This window comes from Hypomesus nipponensis, chromosome 3 (genome assembly GCF_054491055.1).
Source record: "Hypomesus nipponensis isolate SF chromosome 3, ASM5449105v1, whole genome shotgun sequence".
NCBI classification, from domain to species: domain Eukaryota; kingdom Metazoa; phylum Chordata; class Actinopteri; order Osmeriformes; family Osmeridae; genus Hypomesus; species Hypomesus nipponensis.
The window spans coordinates 8,884,575-8,902,227 of NC_140363.1; the positions used below are offsets into that span (position 1 = coordinate 8,884,575).

Genomic DNA, 17,653 nt, shown 5'->3' on the forward strand with positions numbered 1-17,653 from the left:
CATTGGCCCCCTGCGCCACCCCCCAGCCCCCCACCACACCCCCTGGGCCCCTCCCCCCTTCCTCTCTGCTGATTGAATTACCAGCCTTTTATTGAGGCACTCTGACGGACAGCTACTGGAGCAGGGCGGCACAGCGCCATGATGTCACAATACAGCAGGGAGAATTCCGACCAATGGGGTTTGGAGACGGGCACCGCTCGAGGACGGCCCCCTGGAGTTGCGGCGAGAGGGAAAATGGACGCTGTCCCATGATTGAAGCTTCCGTCCATGTTTCTGTGTGTGTGTGTTCAAGCCTGCGTGTGTGTAGTCTTGAGCTTACAGGAGCAGCCATAGGAGCTTGACTGTGGTCGAGATCTGCACAGCCAAATGTGTAGTTGGCAAGGCACACACAGCAGAAATGACTGGTTTGGAGGGGAAGACTGTGAGGAGAAAGTGACGAGGATCCACACAAGTCTATTTTCAATTTAGCACTTCTCCATCTCCTTCATCTCTCTTTCTCCTTCTTTCTCGTCTCTCCATCCTGTCTTTAACCCCACCCTTTCCTCTCTCTCTTCGGTTCATGTGGTGCACCAAAGGAAGCATTTTTTTAATGATTTGCAACAGCTGAGACATCAGAATGTCCTGTTGACAGCTAGCCCCCCTGCTGGTAGACTGTACCCAAGTGGTCTTCACACACACACACACACACACACACACAAGCACAATCCCAAAGAGAAAGCTTGGAATGTTTACAGTTAAGTGCCAAAGGTTTTCCCCCATAGGTAAACACTCTAGAGTAACAGCTTGACAAACAGCCCCTGCCGACGACAACAACTCCCCTTCCACCCCAAGCCTCCACTCAGCCAGGCCAGGTCCTCACAATGGCAGCTGCATGTACTGCTGCGTGATCTCTCTCTTTCTCTCTCCTCTCTGTCTCTCTCTCTCTCTCACTCACTCACTCACTCACTCACTCACTCACTCACTCACTCACTCATCCACCCTTCCCCAGTCTTTAATAACCAGTGTGACCTCTCCCCTGCCAGGCTGGCTTGCCAATCACAGTGGTGTCGTTGACTAATCCCAGGGATTCACTCATTCATTCACCCATTCATTCATTTATTCATTGTCGTCACCTCTCCTTCCACACATGTTGGAGCTCAGGGGGTGAGTGTCAACAACACATCTGAAGGTGTGTGTGTGTGTGAAGGCCACCGGAGCTCAGGTGGCCATGATGCCCGGTTGCTGATGGACAGGAAGGGTAGGATGGGGGGAAATCCAGATGACCAGATGAGCGTTCCAAGACCACAGCGAGGATGGTTGAAACTGACAAATCTAATGCCCTAATTAAATGCCATGCTCTTTAAATAGAAACCTTCAAGTATTATAAAGTGAGGGGGGGGTGGGCGAGTAAGGGAATGTTTAATATCCAGACAGGACCGAACTAGCTTTAGTCTGGGTGCAGTACTGCTAAATCGCTGCTAGCCACTTAACTTGCGTAGGAGAGTAATGGCCGTCCATTATGTGTGAGAGGTTTTCCAGCCCTGTCGTTCACTGACCAGAGGATGGATCCACTGATGGACCATTTAGCCAGGGAGCCAATAGGAATATTAAACATCTCCATTGACAGACTCTGGCCTTGGAACATTCTAGGCTTTCTCTGTCTATCAGACAGCGAGGAGGGGAATGGATTCAGTTAAAAAAGCTTAATGAGGAGTTTCTCCACCACAGTTCCTGGAAATATGGGTCCATGATGCAGCGTTCTAGAAATGTTACCAGCGTAGAAGGAGGAAGGGGGGGGCGCCAATGACTGAATAAGCGTTTGATAGGCTGAATCAATGACGTAGAAGGAGAAGAGGGGGACAGAATAGGAGAGGGAGAAAGAAGGAGGGGAGGAAACAGGACACTGCTCAGGGAAGTGCCTTCCTGGACGCATGCCGGAACAGTGACATCATCGCTGAGGGGGAACATCCAGTGATGCACTTCTCAAATAATACACCCTCCTCTCATGCTTCTCCGAATTGTATTTACCGTACACTGATTATATCATTGTCAGAAGCACACGCACACACACACTTCAGAGCGCACTGTGACAAATCTATAAACACTTGACCTTGAAGTACTTGACCCGCCAATTCGTTCTTTATCAGAAGGTTGTGCTGTGCTCTGCGGTGAGTGTTTCCAGGAGAGAGACCTGCAGATAGGAGAGGGTGAATGTCTATTGTGACAGGTCAGGCTCCAAGTTCACAACTGTTTTCTCTGCGATGACTTTGAAATCTCCACTGAGTTGATGGGATCAGAACCTGTCTCTCTGCTGAGTCTTTGGGATCAGAACCTGTCTCTCTGCTGAGTCTTTGGGATCAGAACCTGTCTCTCTGCTGAGTCTTTGGGATCAGAACCTGTCTCTCTGCTGAGTCTAAGGGATCAGAACTTGTGTCTCTGCTGAGTCTAAAGGATCAGAACCTGTCTCTCTGCTGAGTCTAAGGGATCAGAACCTGTCTCTCTGCTGAGTCTAAAGGATCAGAACCTGTCTCTCTGCTGAGTCTAAGGGATCAGAACCTGTCTCTCTGCTGAGTCTAAGGGATCAGAACTTGTGTCTCTGCTGAGTCTAAAGGATCAGAACCTGTCTCTCTGCTGAGTCTAAGGGATCAGAACCTGTCTCTCTGCTGAGTCTAAAGGATCAGAACCTGTCTCTCTGCTGAGTCTAAGGGATCAGAACCTGTCTCTCTGCTGAGTCTAAGGGATCAGAACCTGTCTCTCTGCTGAGTGTAAGGGATCAGAACCCGTCTCTCTGCTGACAGCCTGGAGATGAAGCCCAGCTCTGTCTCAGGCACGAGGCCTCTGTCACCTCTGGAGCCCTGGTGGTGCTGAGGCCCAGGTAATCCTCCAGGCAGCTGCTTCCACTTCCCTCAGATCCCTGGGGCTTTCACCTTCTCTCTGAAGTCCCCTCATACTCACACACGCACACTTCCACAGTGGCACTCATACTCACACACACACACACACACTTCCACGTTTACTGTTAAACTCATGTACACACACAGACACACACACACACACACAGTGACCCCAGGTCCTTCTCTGGTGTTAAGGTACTTAGGTAGTGTGTGTGTGTGTGTGGGGAGGGGTTAGGGTGAGAGGGTTTTTGGGTGGCATGTCTGAGAGTTAGAAGGGATCACAGCGTGACTCTGGAACAAAGGGAACCTGATCTGAACCTGAAACCCTTGCGGTGTCACGCAAACGGCAGCCTCGTTCACACCCTCCCCTCTCTCTTTCCCTCCTCCATTCTCTCCGTTCCCCGCCCCTCGTCCCCTCAAACGCCCCAAGAATCCCCTGCCATCCCCAACCGCTCAAACTTTAAGCCCTTCTGCGTGTGTGTGTGCGCGTGTGTGTAAATAAAACAATAGTCTAACCAACTCTCCTTCCCTCCCTCCCTCCCTGCCTCTCCCCACCCCCACCCCCCTCTCCCCTCCGCAGACGTGAAGAAGGACTGGTCCGACCACGCCCTGTGGTGGGAGAAGAAGAAGACGTGGCTGCTGAAGACCCACTGGACCCTGGACAAGTACGGCATCCAGGCGGACGCGCGGCTGCTCTTCACGCCGCAGCACAAGCTGCTGCGGCTGCAGCTGCCCAACATGAAGCACATGAAGGTCAAGGTCAACTTCTCCGACCGCGTCTTCAAGGCCGTGTCCGACATCAGCAAGACCTTCAGTGAGTGTGTCCCCCCCCCCCCCGCGCTGAGGCGCGCGTGCTCTCGCCCCGCTACCCGGGTCTCGCTCACACGCACGCTAACGTAACACAGGACGTTCGGGCATCGAACTGGATGACATTGTTCTTGCTTTGACACAGATAGATGTTTTTTTGATCGCAGAAGCTGGAGGTGGATTGTTTAGTCTTTTCTCCTCCTCCCGTGTTGTCTTCCTCCCTCCTCCAGATCTGAGCCGTGTTTATCAAACACGCCCTGAGCCGTGGTCAAAATCCCCGTGTCCCCCTGACGACTGTGTCCTTGGACCAGTCCTGTTTACTAAACAGGACCGGTTGCCAATCCCAATGACGTGACCTTATGGGACGAATGTACACATTCTGATATATAAGCACACAGAGACCTATTTCTGAGACCCACACTTCAAACCATACACCGCTCCTTATGTTTTATGAATGTGTCCAGATTTAGCCTAACCTCTGGCCCTGTGCCGCCCCATGAGTTTGAGTTCTCTCCCTCAATCGATGACTGCCCTCTCTACCCATCCCCCCCCACCCTGGTCCCTCTGCTGCCTCTGGCCCCTCAGGGTTCAAAGGTCACACAACCGGGCCTGGTGCCACCTGAACCCTCAGCCCCGTTAAGCATCGCCGCTCCACGTCCCCTCTGAAACCCTCTAGTCCGCAGGTGTTGAAATTCTCTATGAGCCATCAGACAGACGGAGCCAACCGGTCAGCCGGCCAGTCAGCTAGATTGCTTGGCCAGGTAGGCAGCCAGTCAGGCAGTGTGCGGGACACCTGTTGGGTCTTCAACCCTGGCTGGCGTTCTGAGAGCAGGATCAAGCGTCATGGCAGCTCCTCTGTTGGTGTTGGCTCTGCTGGAAGCTCAGTCCGACTTGTTTTGTATTTGTCTTTAAAAGTACTCCTACATTTATAAAAGGGTCCCGCAATGCAGTTCTGCCGAAGGAAGAGAACAAAAAACATATTTTGGAAGGAGTATAAATAGAGCTGTGTTTGTTTTTGAGAGATTGGTGACCGAGCGAGCGAGGGAGGGTGAAAGAAAGGGGAGGGAGAGGGAAAGAGGTGAGTGAGAGAAGGAGGGATCAAGTGAGTGAAACCAAGAGTGAAGCAGGCAGTCTCTACTCTTGTTTTGTTGCTGGCCATTCCTAGTTAGGAATAGGTCCACCTCTGCTGTCATTGATCTATTTCAGCTAAGCAGATTTTTAAGGACAAATTGCTCTTGGCTGACTAGGTGCGTGCCAGAGTGTTGAACCATGGCCTATGGTGGCCTGGGTGAGCCATGTGTTGCTTAAATCTTTTTTGTTATCCTCCCCTCTCCTCAGGGCCGTCCAGAGAATTATCTCTGTTTGGGAGGTGTTTGGGCAGGATGTGGCATTTAAAAGTTTCGACCTGTCACACGGCACATTTGGGATGGATCAGACTTCAACTGACCTTGTTTTTTTGGAAACGTTTAGTTTTTCATGATCTGGGCAACTTTCAGTTTGACCAATTTCCTGTGTGTGTTGCTGTCTGCCATAGAAGTGTGCAGCATGCAGAACGAGGAGAAGCAGGAAGGGACCAGCCCAGCACGTCCAACTGGCCTGAGCTCCAGACAGACAGACAGACAGACAGACAGACAGACAGACAGACAGACGAGGGGGTGGGGGGGGGATCTCCCTGCAGCTGCAGCTGTGACTGAGACAATAACCATTCATATCCTCCCCTCTTCCCCCCTCTCTCTCTCTCTCCCTCTTCACTCCATTTCCTCATGAAGATTGATTTGGAGGGGGTTTTTGGCCTATGATGCTGCTAGCTGTTTTATTGGACAGAGCCAAATCCAAGTTCAATCCTTCACCATAGGACCAGTCTGTATCTCTTCACCCAACCCTCCCACTTTCCATCCATCCCTCCCTCCCTCCTCACACATCTTTCTACCCTTCTTAAAATCACAAACACATGGTTTAGGCATCACCAAACATTGAAACACAAGTCCTTCTCTGTCCCCTCCATTTCACCAGCTGGAGGATCTCTGTAGGCGTCTTTCTGAGCCTAGTGAGACCAAATAACACACACACACACACACACACACACTCCACATTATGAGCTGTGGACTGTAGCTACTGTAACACAGCGCTGGTTAAATGGATCAAACCAATTACCACTGCTGGAGTTCTCCCATGTCCACTGCACGGCAGCTGTCTGAAGCCTACACATACACTGACAGACACGGACACACAGACAGACACGGCCCATCTGTGCATTGAGTGAAATTCAGCAGAATGAGGACTCTCATGAAATGACTTGAATTTGCTGCCGTTCCCTTTGGCTTTGAGCTCTGGCATCCACAGGCAGCCCCAGATCCTGCTCCGGGTTGATTGTCTGGCCTGTCTCACATTCAGGCCAGGGAGGGAGAGTAATAAACCATTTCCCTTCGTTTAGCTTCAGAGTCTATTCCAATGTGTTAGGAGCAGTTGTTGGGTCCTCAAAGGAAGAGTGCAACTGCCGTCAAGGCTCGTCTATGTGCGCCAGATGAAATAAACCAAGCCTGTGGCATCACAAGGCAGCATAAAAGGAGAGGTATGCAGCTGTTAAACTGGAGGAATGCCCCGAGCTGCCACCAGACCTGGCTCCATGAAAGATTCATTTTGGAGCACGACGAGTGGAGCTCGGCTCCGTGCAAAGGACTGACTGGTTCAGCCACACTGGACCAGGACACCTGGCTGTATACTGCTACGGTGAAGAAGAAAGCCCTGTCGTCTTGAGTGGCTCACGGCAAATTCTCACAAACACAGACACACACACACACACCTCGTAGCAATTGTGGTCTGGGCATTTCCACAAGCACATGACCGGCGGGACCTTCCTGAGGTGCTACAAATAAGACCTTCAGTTCCTGCGTGTGCACACACACACACACACACACACACACACACAGGGCTAATGCAGCTCATGCTGCTTCACTTACGGCCGTCTTTCTCTAGTAGTCAGGTTTTCACTGTAGACTCACAGCAGCCGTCCCTGCCTCTGGAAAGATGGATGGATAGATGAAGGGAGGGATGGATGGAGGGCACTGACTGATAGACGGAGAGATGGAGTTAGACTGATAGGAAAGGATTGATGGACGGAAGGAGGAACGGTGAGCCAGGAAGGAGTGGATGGAGACTGTGGAAGATGGATGAATGTGTGGAAAGAGAGAGACAGGAGGACTGCGGTGGATAGAGAGAGAGACAGAAAGGGAGGGGGTAGGGTCGATTTTTGGTTTCTCAGTTCTCTCTTGTCAGTGTGGTCAAACAAAGGTCAGGCCCATCTCTGTGGTCCAGCTTGTTTGTTGGACACTGTGGTCACAACTGAATGCCCAAATGTCATGATCTGGGTTTTTATACATGACTTCTGTCTTTCAGTCCATCCCTTATTTACATGTGTTCCATTGTGGCTTACTGTCTATATATGGCATCGGACATGGCTCTGTATAAAAACATGGTCTTGTTCGGTGGGTAGGAGAATATGCTCAGTCACCAAGTACATGATATGTCGGTGTTTATACTTGAATCTAACTATTATGATGATGTGGATTAAGTCAGTAATGTCAAAAAGAATGACGCTCTCATGTCGAGGCTGGATGTCGGATGGGACTTTCTCCCTGATATTTTTAGAGAAATATATCGAATGACTACTCCTGCGGTGGAGATGTTGGGAGGTTCTTCACCTCACATACAGATGAATCATGAGCTCCAGTGAATCAGGGAGTAAGGGAGAGGTAGCTAGCTGGCAGTCTGCCCCCAGGCACCCTGCCTGGGTCTGGATACTGTCAAGACGAGCCTGGATGGACCACTCCTAGCTTGTGTGGGTGTCGTGTTAATAAACATCAGCATTGTCTCACAACCCTGCTATGATGACCCAGCTCTGAGATCAGCTCTGAGATCAGCCTAGCATCTCTCGCGGAATCCCAACCAGTGGAACTCCTTCACATTCTGGACGGTAAACTGACAGACACCTGTCGAGCTTTCCTTCTGTTCTCCTCTGGCAGGCTGCATCAGAGCCTGCATTCCACTCGTTTTCCCTCTCTTTCCTCTCCTCCTTTTATGTGACCGATGAAAAGAATACCTGTCTGTGATGTACTCCTCTCCTCCTCCTCCGCCCTTCCCCCTCTCTAGTCCTCCATCCCCCCCACCTCTCTCCTTCGTTTCAAAGTTGGATTGTTTGACTTTGTAGTAAAATGCCAAGAAAGCTACAAGTGACCACAATGACTCATAGTATACACATACACACACGGTGCGTGTGGGCTAGCAGTGCTAAGGCTAGGCAGCATGCCTGTACTCACATGGCTGTATAAGGGCACAGGGATCGTGCAGCAAAGCAAAAGCATTGAAAAGGGAGTGAGCAAGGGATAAGGGAGGGAGAGACAGAAGGAGGGAGGGAGGGAGGGAGAGCAGGCCTCCATCTGGTAGTCCTTAAAACCCCTGGAATGCTTTTGCTTTAGTAACACAAACTAAACAAGCAATTCTCGCCAAGCCAAGAAGTTCCGTCGCTCGGGCTTCACATTCAGAGTTTCTCTCTCTCCCTCTCTCACTCACACACACACACACACATTACTCCTGAATGTCTCTGTGGACATTCTTTTTAAGAGTTTTTCTACAGATCTCAGCAAAAAGATTGAACAAAGTGTACCATTTCTGGTTGTGACATCCTAATGTTCCAGACCCAAACAAAGTAGCCAGTTCCACCTCTTTAATGAGAGGTGATACTGAAGGGTAGGAGAGAGCCCGGAGCCCAGCTGGGATTCGAAACGCTGCACATCTATCTTTCTGTCTGACAGACTACTGGCAGGCCTGCCACCAGTACCTCGGAACCAACCCAAATCCATTCTGAAACGTCACGGCCGATGTTGACTGATGGTTCCCTGGTCCCTGAGAATGAGAGAGTGAGGAGTGGGGGGGGGCGGGGGGGGGGGGGGTATATGGAGAGAGGGAGAGGGGTGGAGATGGAGGAGTGGGGAATGGAGGGAGGGATCTAGGGATAGCAGGAGGGATAGGGGTAGTTCTGTTGTAGTCATTACAGCCTGTCTGCCTGTGTATCTCTCTGTCAGAGGGGACCTTGCACAGAGCCCTCTGCGTTGTTGAATTCCGTCAGCATGAAAACGCGCACACAAAGAGAAAGATGCGTAACTAGAGAATGAGATTGTTTACTTGATGTGTAGCATCTTCAAACAGTCCTACAGGGAGTGCGATGACGTGCAGAGGTGTTTTGGCAGAGCAAATGTTTTTGTTAGAACTACAAGCCAATCATTAATGATCAGCCACCACTCGCTATCTGTGCGATAACACCGTTTGTCCTGTGTGCGAGACTCATTTGTTTGTGCGTCAAGTGTGCTTTTGTGCATTATTGTGCGTGCACTGTTGTGTGTCTCTGTTGGGGTCCTGAGAAATGGGATTAGCAATTTTCCACCCAGTGTGCGCACAGCTGTTTGTCATTGTCAGCTATGTTTCTGTCTCTCTGCTCCTCTCCCCACTTCCATGTGAGTCACCGGTCCAGCATCTTGTCCCTCTCCTTGTCACCCTACCTCGAGTTTGTCTATACCCTATCTACATGCACCGTGTGTGTGTGTGTGCATGCGTGTCTCTCGCAGTGTGGTTTATTTCAGGCCTGTAGTTGAGAGGAGCCTAAATGTAGGCTGTTAAGTGGGACAGTGACACATCTGCCTTCATATGGCGTCTGGGTGGGGTGAGCACTGTTGCTAGGCTAGGATTTAGTGACACAAAATGACCTCTCCCTCCCTCCCTCTCCCCCCCCCCCCCCACCAGACATCCGCCACCCAGAGGAGCTGTCTCTCCTGCGTAAGCCCCGCGACCCAAAGAAGAAGAAGAAAAAGCTGGAGGAGGCCGAGGAGGAGGCTCTGGAGCTGGAGGGGCCTCTCCTCACCCCCGGGTCAGGTAAACTAGGTAATGCCACCCCCCCTTCCCTCACCACACACACAGTTACATCTGAACCCTTTATCCAGAGAGGGCAGCGCTCTACTGACCCTGGGTCATGAACCCACAAGGAACAGTAAAAAATACCTGCAATGTAGCAGGTTGAATAGCAGGTTCCTCTGACGCCACCAGGGCTCCACTGTACGCAGCCCTTTGTTGTATCGAAAAGCCCATCTTGATAATTGCACGAGCTGTAACTTTCTGAAGCTGACCAAATAAGAATGTGTGAGGTTAAGGCCAGCGTGAGATCTGCAGAGCTGGCTTTGACTGCTCCTTGGCAGAGGGGAGCCAGAATGATTGGGATTCCACACATATTTGGTCACGCTGCCATTTTAAACCCAAACCAGGCTACGCGGCTACAGCACACATCCCTCCTCCGTAGCCTCCCCTCCTCCCTCGCTCCCTGTCAGCGGGCGAGGGATATCTGGCCATGTGAGGAGAGGAGAGAATAGAAAGAAGCTACGGCCTTCACGGCTAGCATTAGCCGTGTGGTTGACCTGAATGGGGCTCATTGTCCTGTTCTGGGTCCCGCCTTGACCTGCTCTGGAACACCAACACACACAAACGCGCTGACTGGATGCACAAGTTCAATTGCGGCAGGGGAATGAGGAGTCGGTGACCCCAGCTCTGTTTTAGCGAGCCTGCCTTCTCTGTCACAATCCTGTCTCCCTCCTGTGCTGTCTGCTTGTTGTAGAGCACAGATCGGAATTCAATTTGAGCAACGTGCCGAGCCTGTTTACCCTTACTGTTCTCAAATGTTTTCTTTCACAAACACGGCCCTTTCCGCCCCTGTTTACTCTGAACTCAGTTTTAGACCCAGGCTGCTTCTGCTACCAAGGGGGGGTGGTGGTGGTGGGGGGTTACCCTCGGTGGCTGGGTGATGGGAGTCATGAGGTCCCAGGCCCAGGCAGGGTAGGGTAGGGGATGGAGGCAGAGATGCAATCACACATGCAGCACACAGCTCAACCACAGCTTCTCTGGTCTGTGTGCTCGCTGTGTTCCTCCCGTCTAGTCCCCCCTCAAGGCTGACCCTGGTCTACTCTTAGATTTTGTACTGTACACACGCACAGCGTACACACACTGAGAATAAACAAGAGATGGGGGGGTGGGGTCACAGAGGACGTGAGTGTATGATGATGACGAAATGTTTGAGGTTGAATCAACCTTCCCTCATCCCCCTCTCCCACTGAAATTCTTCTCTTTTTTGCACACTCACACATAGATGGGATGTAGACAAACTAAGTTTAGAAAGCTGTACCTATGACTCATCAGGAACCATGACCATGGCCTGCACTTTGGGTCCTGCCTCCCTCTCCCTCTCTCCATGTTAGGGCTTGGACTGTAGGGATGTGGTGGTGATGACCTGGTCCACTCCTGTAGTATTGTGGTGATGACTTGGTCCAGTAAAGTAGTATTGTGGTGACTGCACAGGTCTGGATCATCCAGACCAACGCCCTGCACGGCCTGCTTTCCCCATCAGGCCTTCGTGGATCATCATGGAGGGGTAGCTGGACCATCGCTGGTCATGCCAGGGTTTTTTCCTCTGCTGACTGGGACAAACTGAGTCATCAGATCTGGGGTTGGCAGTGTCGGCGGAAACGCCCGTCTCTGGTTCTCCTGGTCTGGGTTCTCCTGCTCTTCACTTTGGTCCTCCACCTCTTGCCCTCTCCGTTTTCCTCCTATCCTGTTATGTCACTTTAATCTGTCCTCTTGTTTTTCTTTTCCTCCACTCTCCCTGTTCCTTTTTCCCCCTCTTCCCTCTTGTTCTCTGTCCTCCCTCTAGCTTCTGAGATCATTTACATTGGACCGGTAAAAGGTAAGGTGTCCTGTTCCTCTGTCTCTTCCCCCTCTTCTCTCTGCATTGCTTCCTCCCCCCCCCCTTTTCACCTCCTCCCCTCTCACCCCCACCGCTGGAGTGTTCCGGTCACCAGATAGGCTGTAAACGTGGTCAATCAGCTGCTTGGGTCGCTATGCAAGTCAGCTGACTTGGGTCACATGATGTGCTTCGCTTCCAATACAGATCCAATGTCACCTCTCCTCCCTTCCCCATTGAAAAGCTATGCTCACCATTTGTGTGTGTGTGTTGTGCTGGAAAAGCTTACCACTCTTGTTTACTCACTGGATTTCCTTGGAGATGGAAAAGAGTAATGATGCTGAATTCGTACGACAGACACTCAACCCTGTAAAGGTCATGAAGTCTACATTTCCCTAGTACAGGGTGGTCCAATTCCTAACCAGTAAATCCTTAGCTCCTTACTCTACCTTTTCTCCAGAATGGGGGGATTATAAATTAGATGCATGTTAACATTCCATGAAAACTATTGAAGCAGAGTAAACACACACACACAGCTACACTCCAACAGCCCCTCTAGCAGATCCTCCACCAGAACCGTCAGTGGCCCTTCCAGAAAATCTTCCAGTGCCCCCTCTACCAGACCTTCCAGTGGCCCCTCTACCAGACCCTCCAGTGCCCCCTCTACCAGACCTTCCAGTGGCCCCTCTACCAGACCCTCCAGTGCCCCCTCTACCAGACCTTCCAGTGGCCCCTCTACCAGACCCTCCAGTGCCCCCTCTACCAGACCTTCCAGTGGCCCCTCTACCAGACCCTCCAGTGGCCCCTCTACCAGACCCTCCAGTGGCCCCTCCTGCAGCACTCTGGATGCCTGGGATTCTTCCGGAGCCTGCATGGGACAAGAGTCCTCTCCCTAACCTGCCCTGGCCCAGCACTAGGGAGGAACGTTTAGACAACCGTCAAGAAACCCTCCTCAAACCCCTGAGAGATGGGCTGTACTGGCCTGGACTTTGTTCTCATGACCTCCTCCCCCCCCACACCACACACACACAGAAGCCACTTCCTGTGGTAGAAGAGATTAGACAGTTTGGCCCTTCTATACTCCCAGGCCAGTGGTGGACCTCACCCAGGGGAATAGAGGAGGGACAGAGGATTGGAAGTAGGCTGGTCAGTGTGTGTGTGTGTGTGGCCTGCTTCACTGCCACCAAGGCCAGAGGTGCTGTACATGGCCAGCCAAAGGGAAATGTTAGTTTCATATTAGTTTTTATTTGTTATGCTATCAAGCTCCCAAATCCTTACTTCATCAAACTTCAGTACAGATTAGTTTTTACTGTCGTTGGGAGGTTTTGGCTGCAAGGAAGACAAACACAATAATCCAGCCGATTCCATCTTCCGGAATTTTTTCTTCTTTTTCTTTTTTGCCTAAAGGGAACACAAATAAGCAGAGATGATGGCTTTTGGAATTGTCACTCTGCAGGAGTCTATCAGAATTCCCCTCCCCACCACCCCACCCTGCCCTCCTAGACCAGACCACCCGCTGGTACACTCACAGAGCTAGCCTGGTCCCCTGGCCTGGTTCCGTGGCCTGCCTGCCTGGCTGCTAGTGTGTGGTGCCAGTGTTCACAACGTAGTATGCAACCACTTGACTTGTGTTTGGTGTTGTACTCGTTTCCATGCGTGTGTGTAGGCTTGCTCCTTGCAGGAGTTTTCACAATCACACGTTTTGCATCAATTCAACTGCAGGTTATTTTGTATTCATGTGTGTTTGTGTGGCCCCCCATGTCCCCCCTGTGCACTTTGTCTCTAACCAGAACTGTGTGTTTCCAGGCAGCATCTACTCCAGCCCCGGCCTCTACAGTAAGACCATGACCCCCACCTACGACTCCCGGGACGGCAGCCCTCTGTCCCCCACCACCGCCTGGTTCGGAGACAGCCCCCTGTCCGAGGGCAACCCCAGCATCCTGGCTGTCAGCCAGCCCATCTCCTCCCCCGACATCCTGGTCAAGCTGTACAAGCCCCAGTCTCTCCTGGACAAGGCCAAGATCAACCAGGGGTGAGTGGGAGGGGTTAGAGGCCAGAGGTGTTGGTGGTGGTGGTGGTGGAGGTTCAGCCTACTCTAGAGGTTAATAGCTGCCTGCTTAGTCATGGGATGAGAAGATAATTGCTTATTGTTTGTGGTTGTTCTCTTGGCCAAGTAACCCAGTTAGACGTTACCTCTCTTAGTTGGGTTATGGGTGAACTTGCGCATGAGTTCCAATAGCCGCGCGTGTGTGTGTGTGCGCGCGCGTGCCCGTGAGTCAGCGAGAAATCACAACATGTTCCTTGCATAACTGTCACCTTCCTGTCCTTGTGTGCTCAGATGGCTGGACTCGTCCAGGTCTCTGATGGAGCAGGATGTGAAAGAGAACGAGGTCCTCCTTCTGCGGTTTAAGTACCACAGCTTCTTCGACCTCAACCCCAAGGTACAGCAACACGAGTCCTCTAACCCTGGAGTACACCAAGAGAACGCTGGCTGCTGTCCTCTAATTCCCACACAAAGATCAACATGGCCATTGACCAAACATTTGCCATTGACTTTAGGTTCAACTAACGTGAGCTTCTGGGAAGGTATCTCTTTCATAGTGCAAGCGAAACTGGGCTGTGTTGTGTAAAGGGCAGGACATCCAGGACACGGGCAGATAGCCCTGCTTCTAGGTATCACCAGCTTGCAGCTTTTAGGGGTAAAGGGCAGGAAGTGCCCCACTGGGCTGTCCTGTTTGCTCAGCCGTGTGTGTGCTCGTGTGTGTGCACGAGGGTATGGGTTAATGGCATCTCCCCCCCCTGCAGTACGATGCCATCCGGGTGAACCAGCTGTATGAGCAGTCCAAGTGGGCCATCCTGCTGGAGGAAATCGAGTGCACCGAGGAGGAGATGATGATGTTTGCTGCCCTGCAGGTGAGATCTGGAGCGCGTGTCTGATGTGCAGGTCGTCTTCATTGGCCAGTTCTATTGTTGCTTACGAAGCGCTGCCGTGCAAATACTTCCTCTTTTTTCTTTCATGTACGGGCACGTTGCCTTGTAAGCGGTTAATTAATTGGATGGGCTTCTCTCCCAGAGCTGGGCTCGGAGACTGCTGCAGTACACTGAAGTGTTGCCACGGCTAATTGTTTAAGCAAGAATCCAGGGACGGGGGGCTTCAGTACATCCTGTTCTTTCACTGTATGCAATCATCTTGATATTCAGCACCTTTAAGACCTTTTTTTCCCCATTGGTCCAGCTGTGACACATTTTGGCTTATGGAGAGAGCTTCCACAGTGGAGTGGACTGTTCCTATCTGAGTGGCGCAGGGGCGGCGCCAGCCAAGACTCCCCATGTTAACATGCCAGGGCTCCAGACAGCGCCCCTCCCCCATGACACCCTAGCTCCGAGTCCTTCAGCCTGCTAGTAAACAAGCCTTGTGGTGGACAGATCACACATGCTGCTGCTTTATCATGTCATAAAGACAGTCCATCGAGTTTATAAAGGGGAGGAGAGATTTGGCAAGTGTGCTTGTGGGTAGGAATGGATTTCCAGGGGTCCAGGAAGAGGGTCAGAGCTCCCCTTTCACCCCTTCAGGTTGCCCCCTACTTCCTGGGCGGGGGGTGGGGGCTATTTCCGAACATCGTAAAGCTAGAGTGACGGGACCTGGGGACGCCACCCTGTCCTTACCCCCAGACCCCTCAGTAATTATAGCGCCGCCCTGGCTACTGGAGTAGGTCCCCTGCCCCGACCACCCACCCCAGACCTGGCCCCATTCCACCACTCGCCCCCCAGGTGTTGTGTTTTTCTCTGTGGGGCTGTTTATTAATACACGTCACTGGTTTAGTGTTACTCTGCTTCCCGCCCGCCACAGGGGATGCTAAAGAATCCTAGCTCTGTGTTTGGATTAGCGGCTAGCCTGTCCTAACCGTCTGTTAGCACAGACCTAGCTAGGTTTCAGCTGAGGCTAAGTTTAGGGTTTCACTGATGAGGGACATTGGGGAGAGAGGACCTGTTGAGTTTGGAGAGTTGAGTTTCCGTGTCAAAAGAGCTAACGGTGGAGAGTGGATAGTTGGTCATGTCTAAATTAAGACAGATGATTGTCCATCTTTCATAGCTGGCTAGCAATATTAGCATGTCGTCTCCTTGATATGCAAGTAAGGATACATTTAGCACTTAGATATTAGCCAGCCTTGTGATGGCTAACAAACAAGCCTGTATCTGGAAGGCTGCCCAGAGGAGGATATTAGGCCCATAGTTGGCAGGCTTAAAAGGCAGTGTCAATGTATAGCAAGGGTCTGAGGTGGAGACATCATGGTGACATGGAGAAGCCTTTGTCCTACATACTGTAACCCTAGCTGGCTAGGGCCTGAAATACACAGCTCCCCCATTCTCTCACTCGCTCTCGCTCTCTTTCTCACACACTCTCTCTCACAAGCTTACGCTCTCTTCTTCTTTCTCTTTCGCTCAATTCTTTCCTGCTTCTTCTCATCCTCTCTCAGCCCTCCCTCTGAACCCTCTCTCTTTCTCTCTCTCTCCCTTTCTCCGCTCTTTCATGCTTTTTCTCTCCCTCTCTCAGTCCTATCCCGCCCATGCCTCCCTCTCCCCCCAGGCAGCTGTTCATTCATATATTGAGGGGGTGTAGTGAGAGGTGGGGAGGGGGGGGGGGGGTGACAGTATAAATACCGTTTGTAAACAAGTAGTGTTTAATGTCAGTGAGTCATAGGCTTCGGTCCACCGGGGAACACCATGGTGAGGTTCTCCGTGTGATGGGGCGGTCCTAGATTCTACACTTGCGTCTCCTACTAGGATCCTGAGCTGAGCTAGGTGGTACCTCCATGATGTAAGGTCCCAGCGTGGCGGGCCCCCCCCCCCACACCCTGCTCACATGTGCTCCTGCTACTGAGAGAGCGTCTCAGCGACCCCCACAGAGATCTGCAGAGGCTGCAGAATCCATCCCACTCCCACTCACTTCCCTTAATAAATCACCTCGTCTACTCCCTGATAGTCATTGGCCTCCAGAGAGCCAGTATCCGTTCCATATGTACAGAGAAGAATATGCATTAGGTTGTTGATTTGTGTGTTTATTATTGACCTATTTAATCGATTTGATCATCTCTCTCTCTCTCTCTCTCTCTCTCTCGCCCTCTCTCGCCCTCTCTCGCCCTCCTTTCTGCCGGACAGTACCATATCAACAAGCTGTCCATCATGTCTTCAGACAACCACATGAACAACAGTGAGAAGGAGGTGGACGAGGTGGACGCCGCCCTCTCCGACCTGGAGATCACTCTGGAGGGGGGCAAGACCTCCAACACACTGGTAGCTACACACACACACACACACGCACACACCTTAGACTACAAAACCGACCCACACCTCCACATTCAATACTCACCCTGAAGGAGTGAATGATGACCTCCCCGCACACATACAATCTGCTCAGCCCTGCACTTGGCTCTCTCTCGATGCGGCAGCATTCACAGGGCTAGGTTCTGTTTGGATAGCTATATATCACTGCTGCACTGGCGCCCATTGTTGTGGTCCTGCCCTGTCAACTTGCATAGTTTATATAGCTTATCAGAGGAAGTGGTGGTTTTGAGATGTTACACACCCACCGCTATCGCAATCCTACAAAGACTTTCCCGACCATGCTGGCAATGTCATGCTTAAGTTAGAGGTTTTGGGGTTATGAAGAATCCTGTTCTATTATTAGTGTTCAACAAACTGTCGATAACTGTGTCCTTCCCTTCCTACCAGGGGGACATCACATCCATCCCTGAGCTGGCTGACTACGTGAAGGTTTTCAAGTAAGTTCTTGAACATAACATATTCCAGCCGACCCTGACTCTAGCATCCTCTGGAAATTCACTTTCCCCCTTGATCACGAGCAGCCGTGTGTGTCTGAGCTTGCGTGTGTGTGAGCGTGCGTAGGATCATGCGTGTGTGCTCAGGCACTTACGTGTGCATTTGAAGAATGCAGGGGCCAAGGGAATCTGTGATCAGGTGACCAAGGCTGGTCTTGTTTAATAGGAGAGCGGTGGTCTGTGTTGTGTCACGCTGAGATGGCCCAGTGTCAGTCCTACCTAGGAACACTGACTGAAAAGTGTGGGACTTGAAAGCCCGCTCGTAGCTGTGGAACACTGAGAACCCAAAACACATGAGGCGGTCAACCTGTTGGACACGGGCCCTCGCTGACTCGCAGGTAGCTCTTGTGGTTTGA

General features: G+C 51.5%; 1 protein-coding gene across 5 annotated transcripts in view; it reads left to right on the forward strand.

Moving 5' to 3' along the window:
* The window catches only part of fermt2 (FERM domain containing kindlin 2), a 37,524-nt gene that overhangs the window by 11,050 nt on the left and 8,821 nt on the right, over positions 1-17,653 (forward strand). For 2 of the 5 annotated variants that reach the window (XM_084675329.1, XM_084675331.1), the window contains exons 3-10: positions 3,454-3,687; positions 9,477-9,614; positions 11,428-11,460; positions 13,264-13,489; positions 13,796-13,898; positions 14,263-14,370; positions 16,618-16,752; positions 17,191-17,240. In XM_084675329.1, coding sequence (XP_084531455.1) covers positions 3,454-3,687; positions 9,477-9,614; positions 11,428-11,460; positions 13,264-13,489; positions 13,796-13,898; positions 14,263-14,370; positions 16,618-16,752; positions 17,191-17,240 — 1,027 coding nt within the window. The remainder of the gene's footprint in view (positions 1-3,453; positions 3,688-9,476; positions 9,615-11,427; positions 11,461-13,263; positions 13,490-13,795; positions 13,899-14,262; positions 14,371-16,617; positions 16,753-17,190; positions 17,241-17,653) is intronic. The other 3 variants (XM_084675332.1, XM_084675333.1, XM_084675330.1) reach the window with 2 other exon arrangements.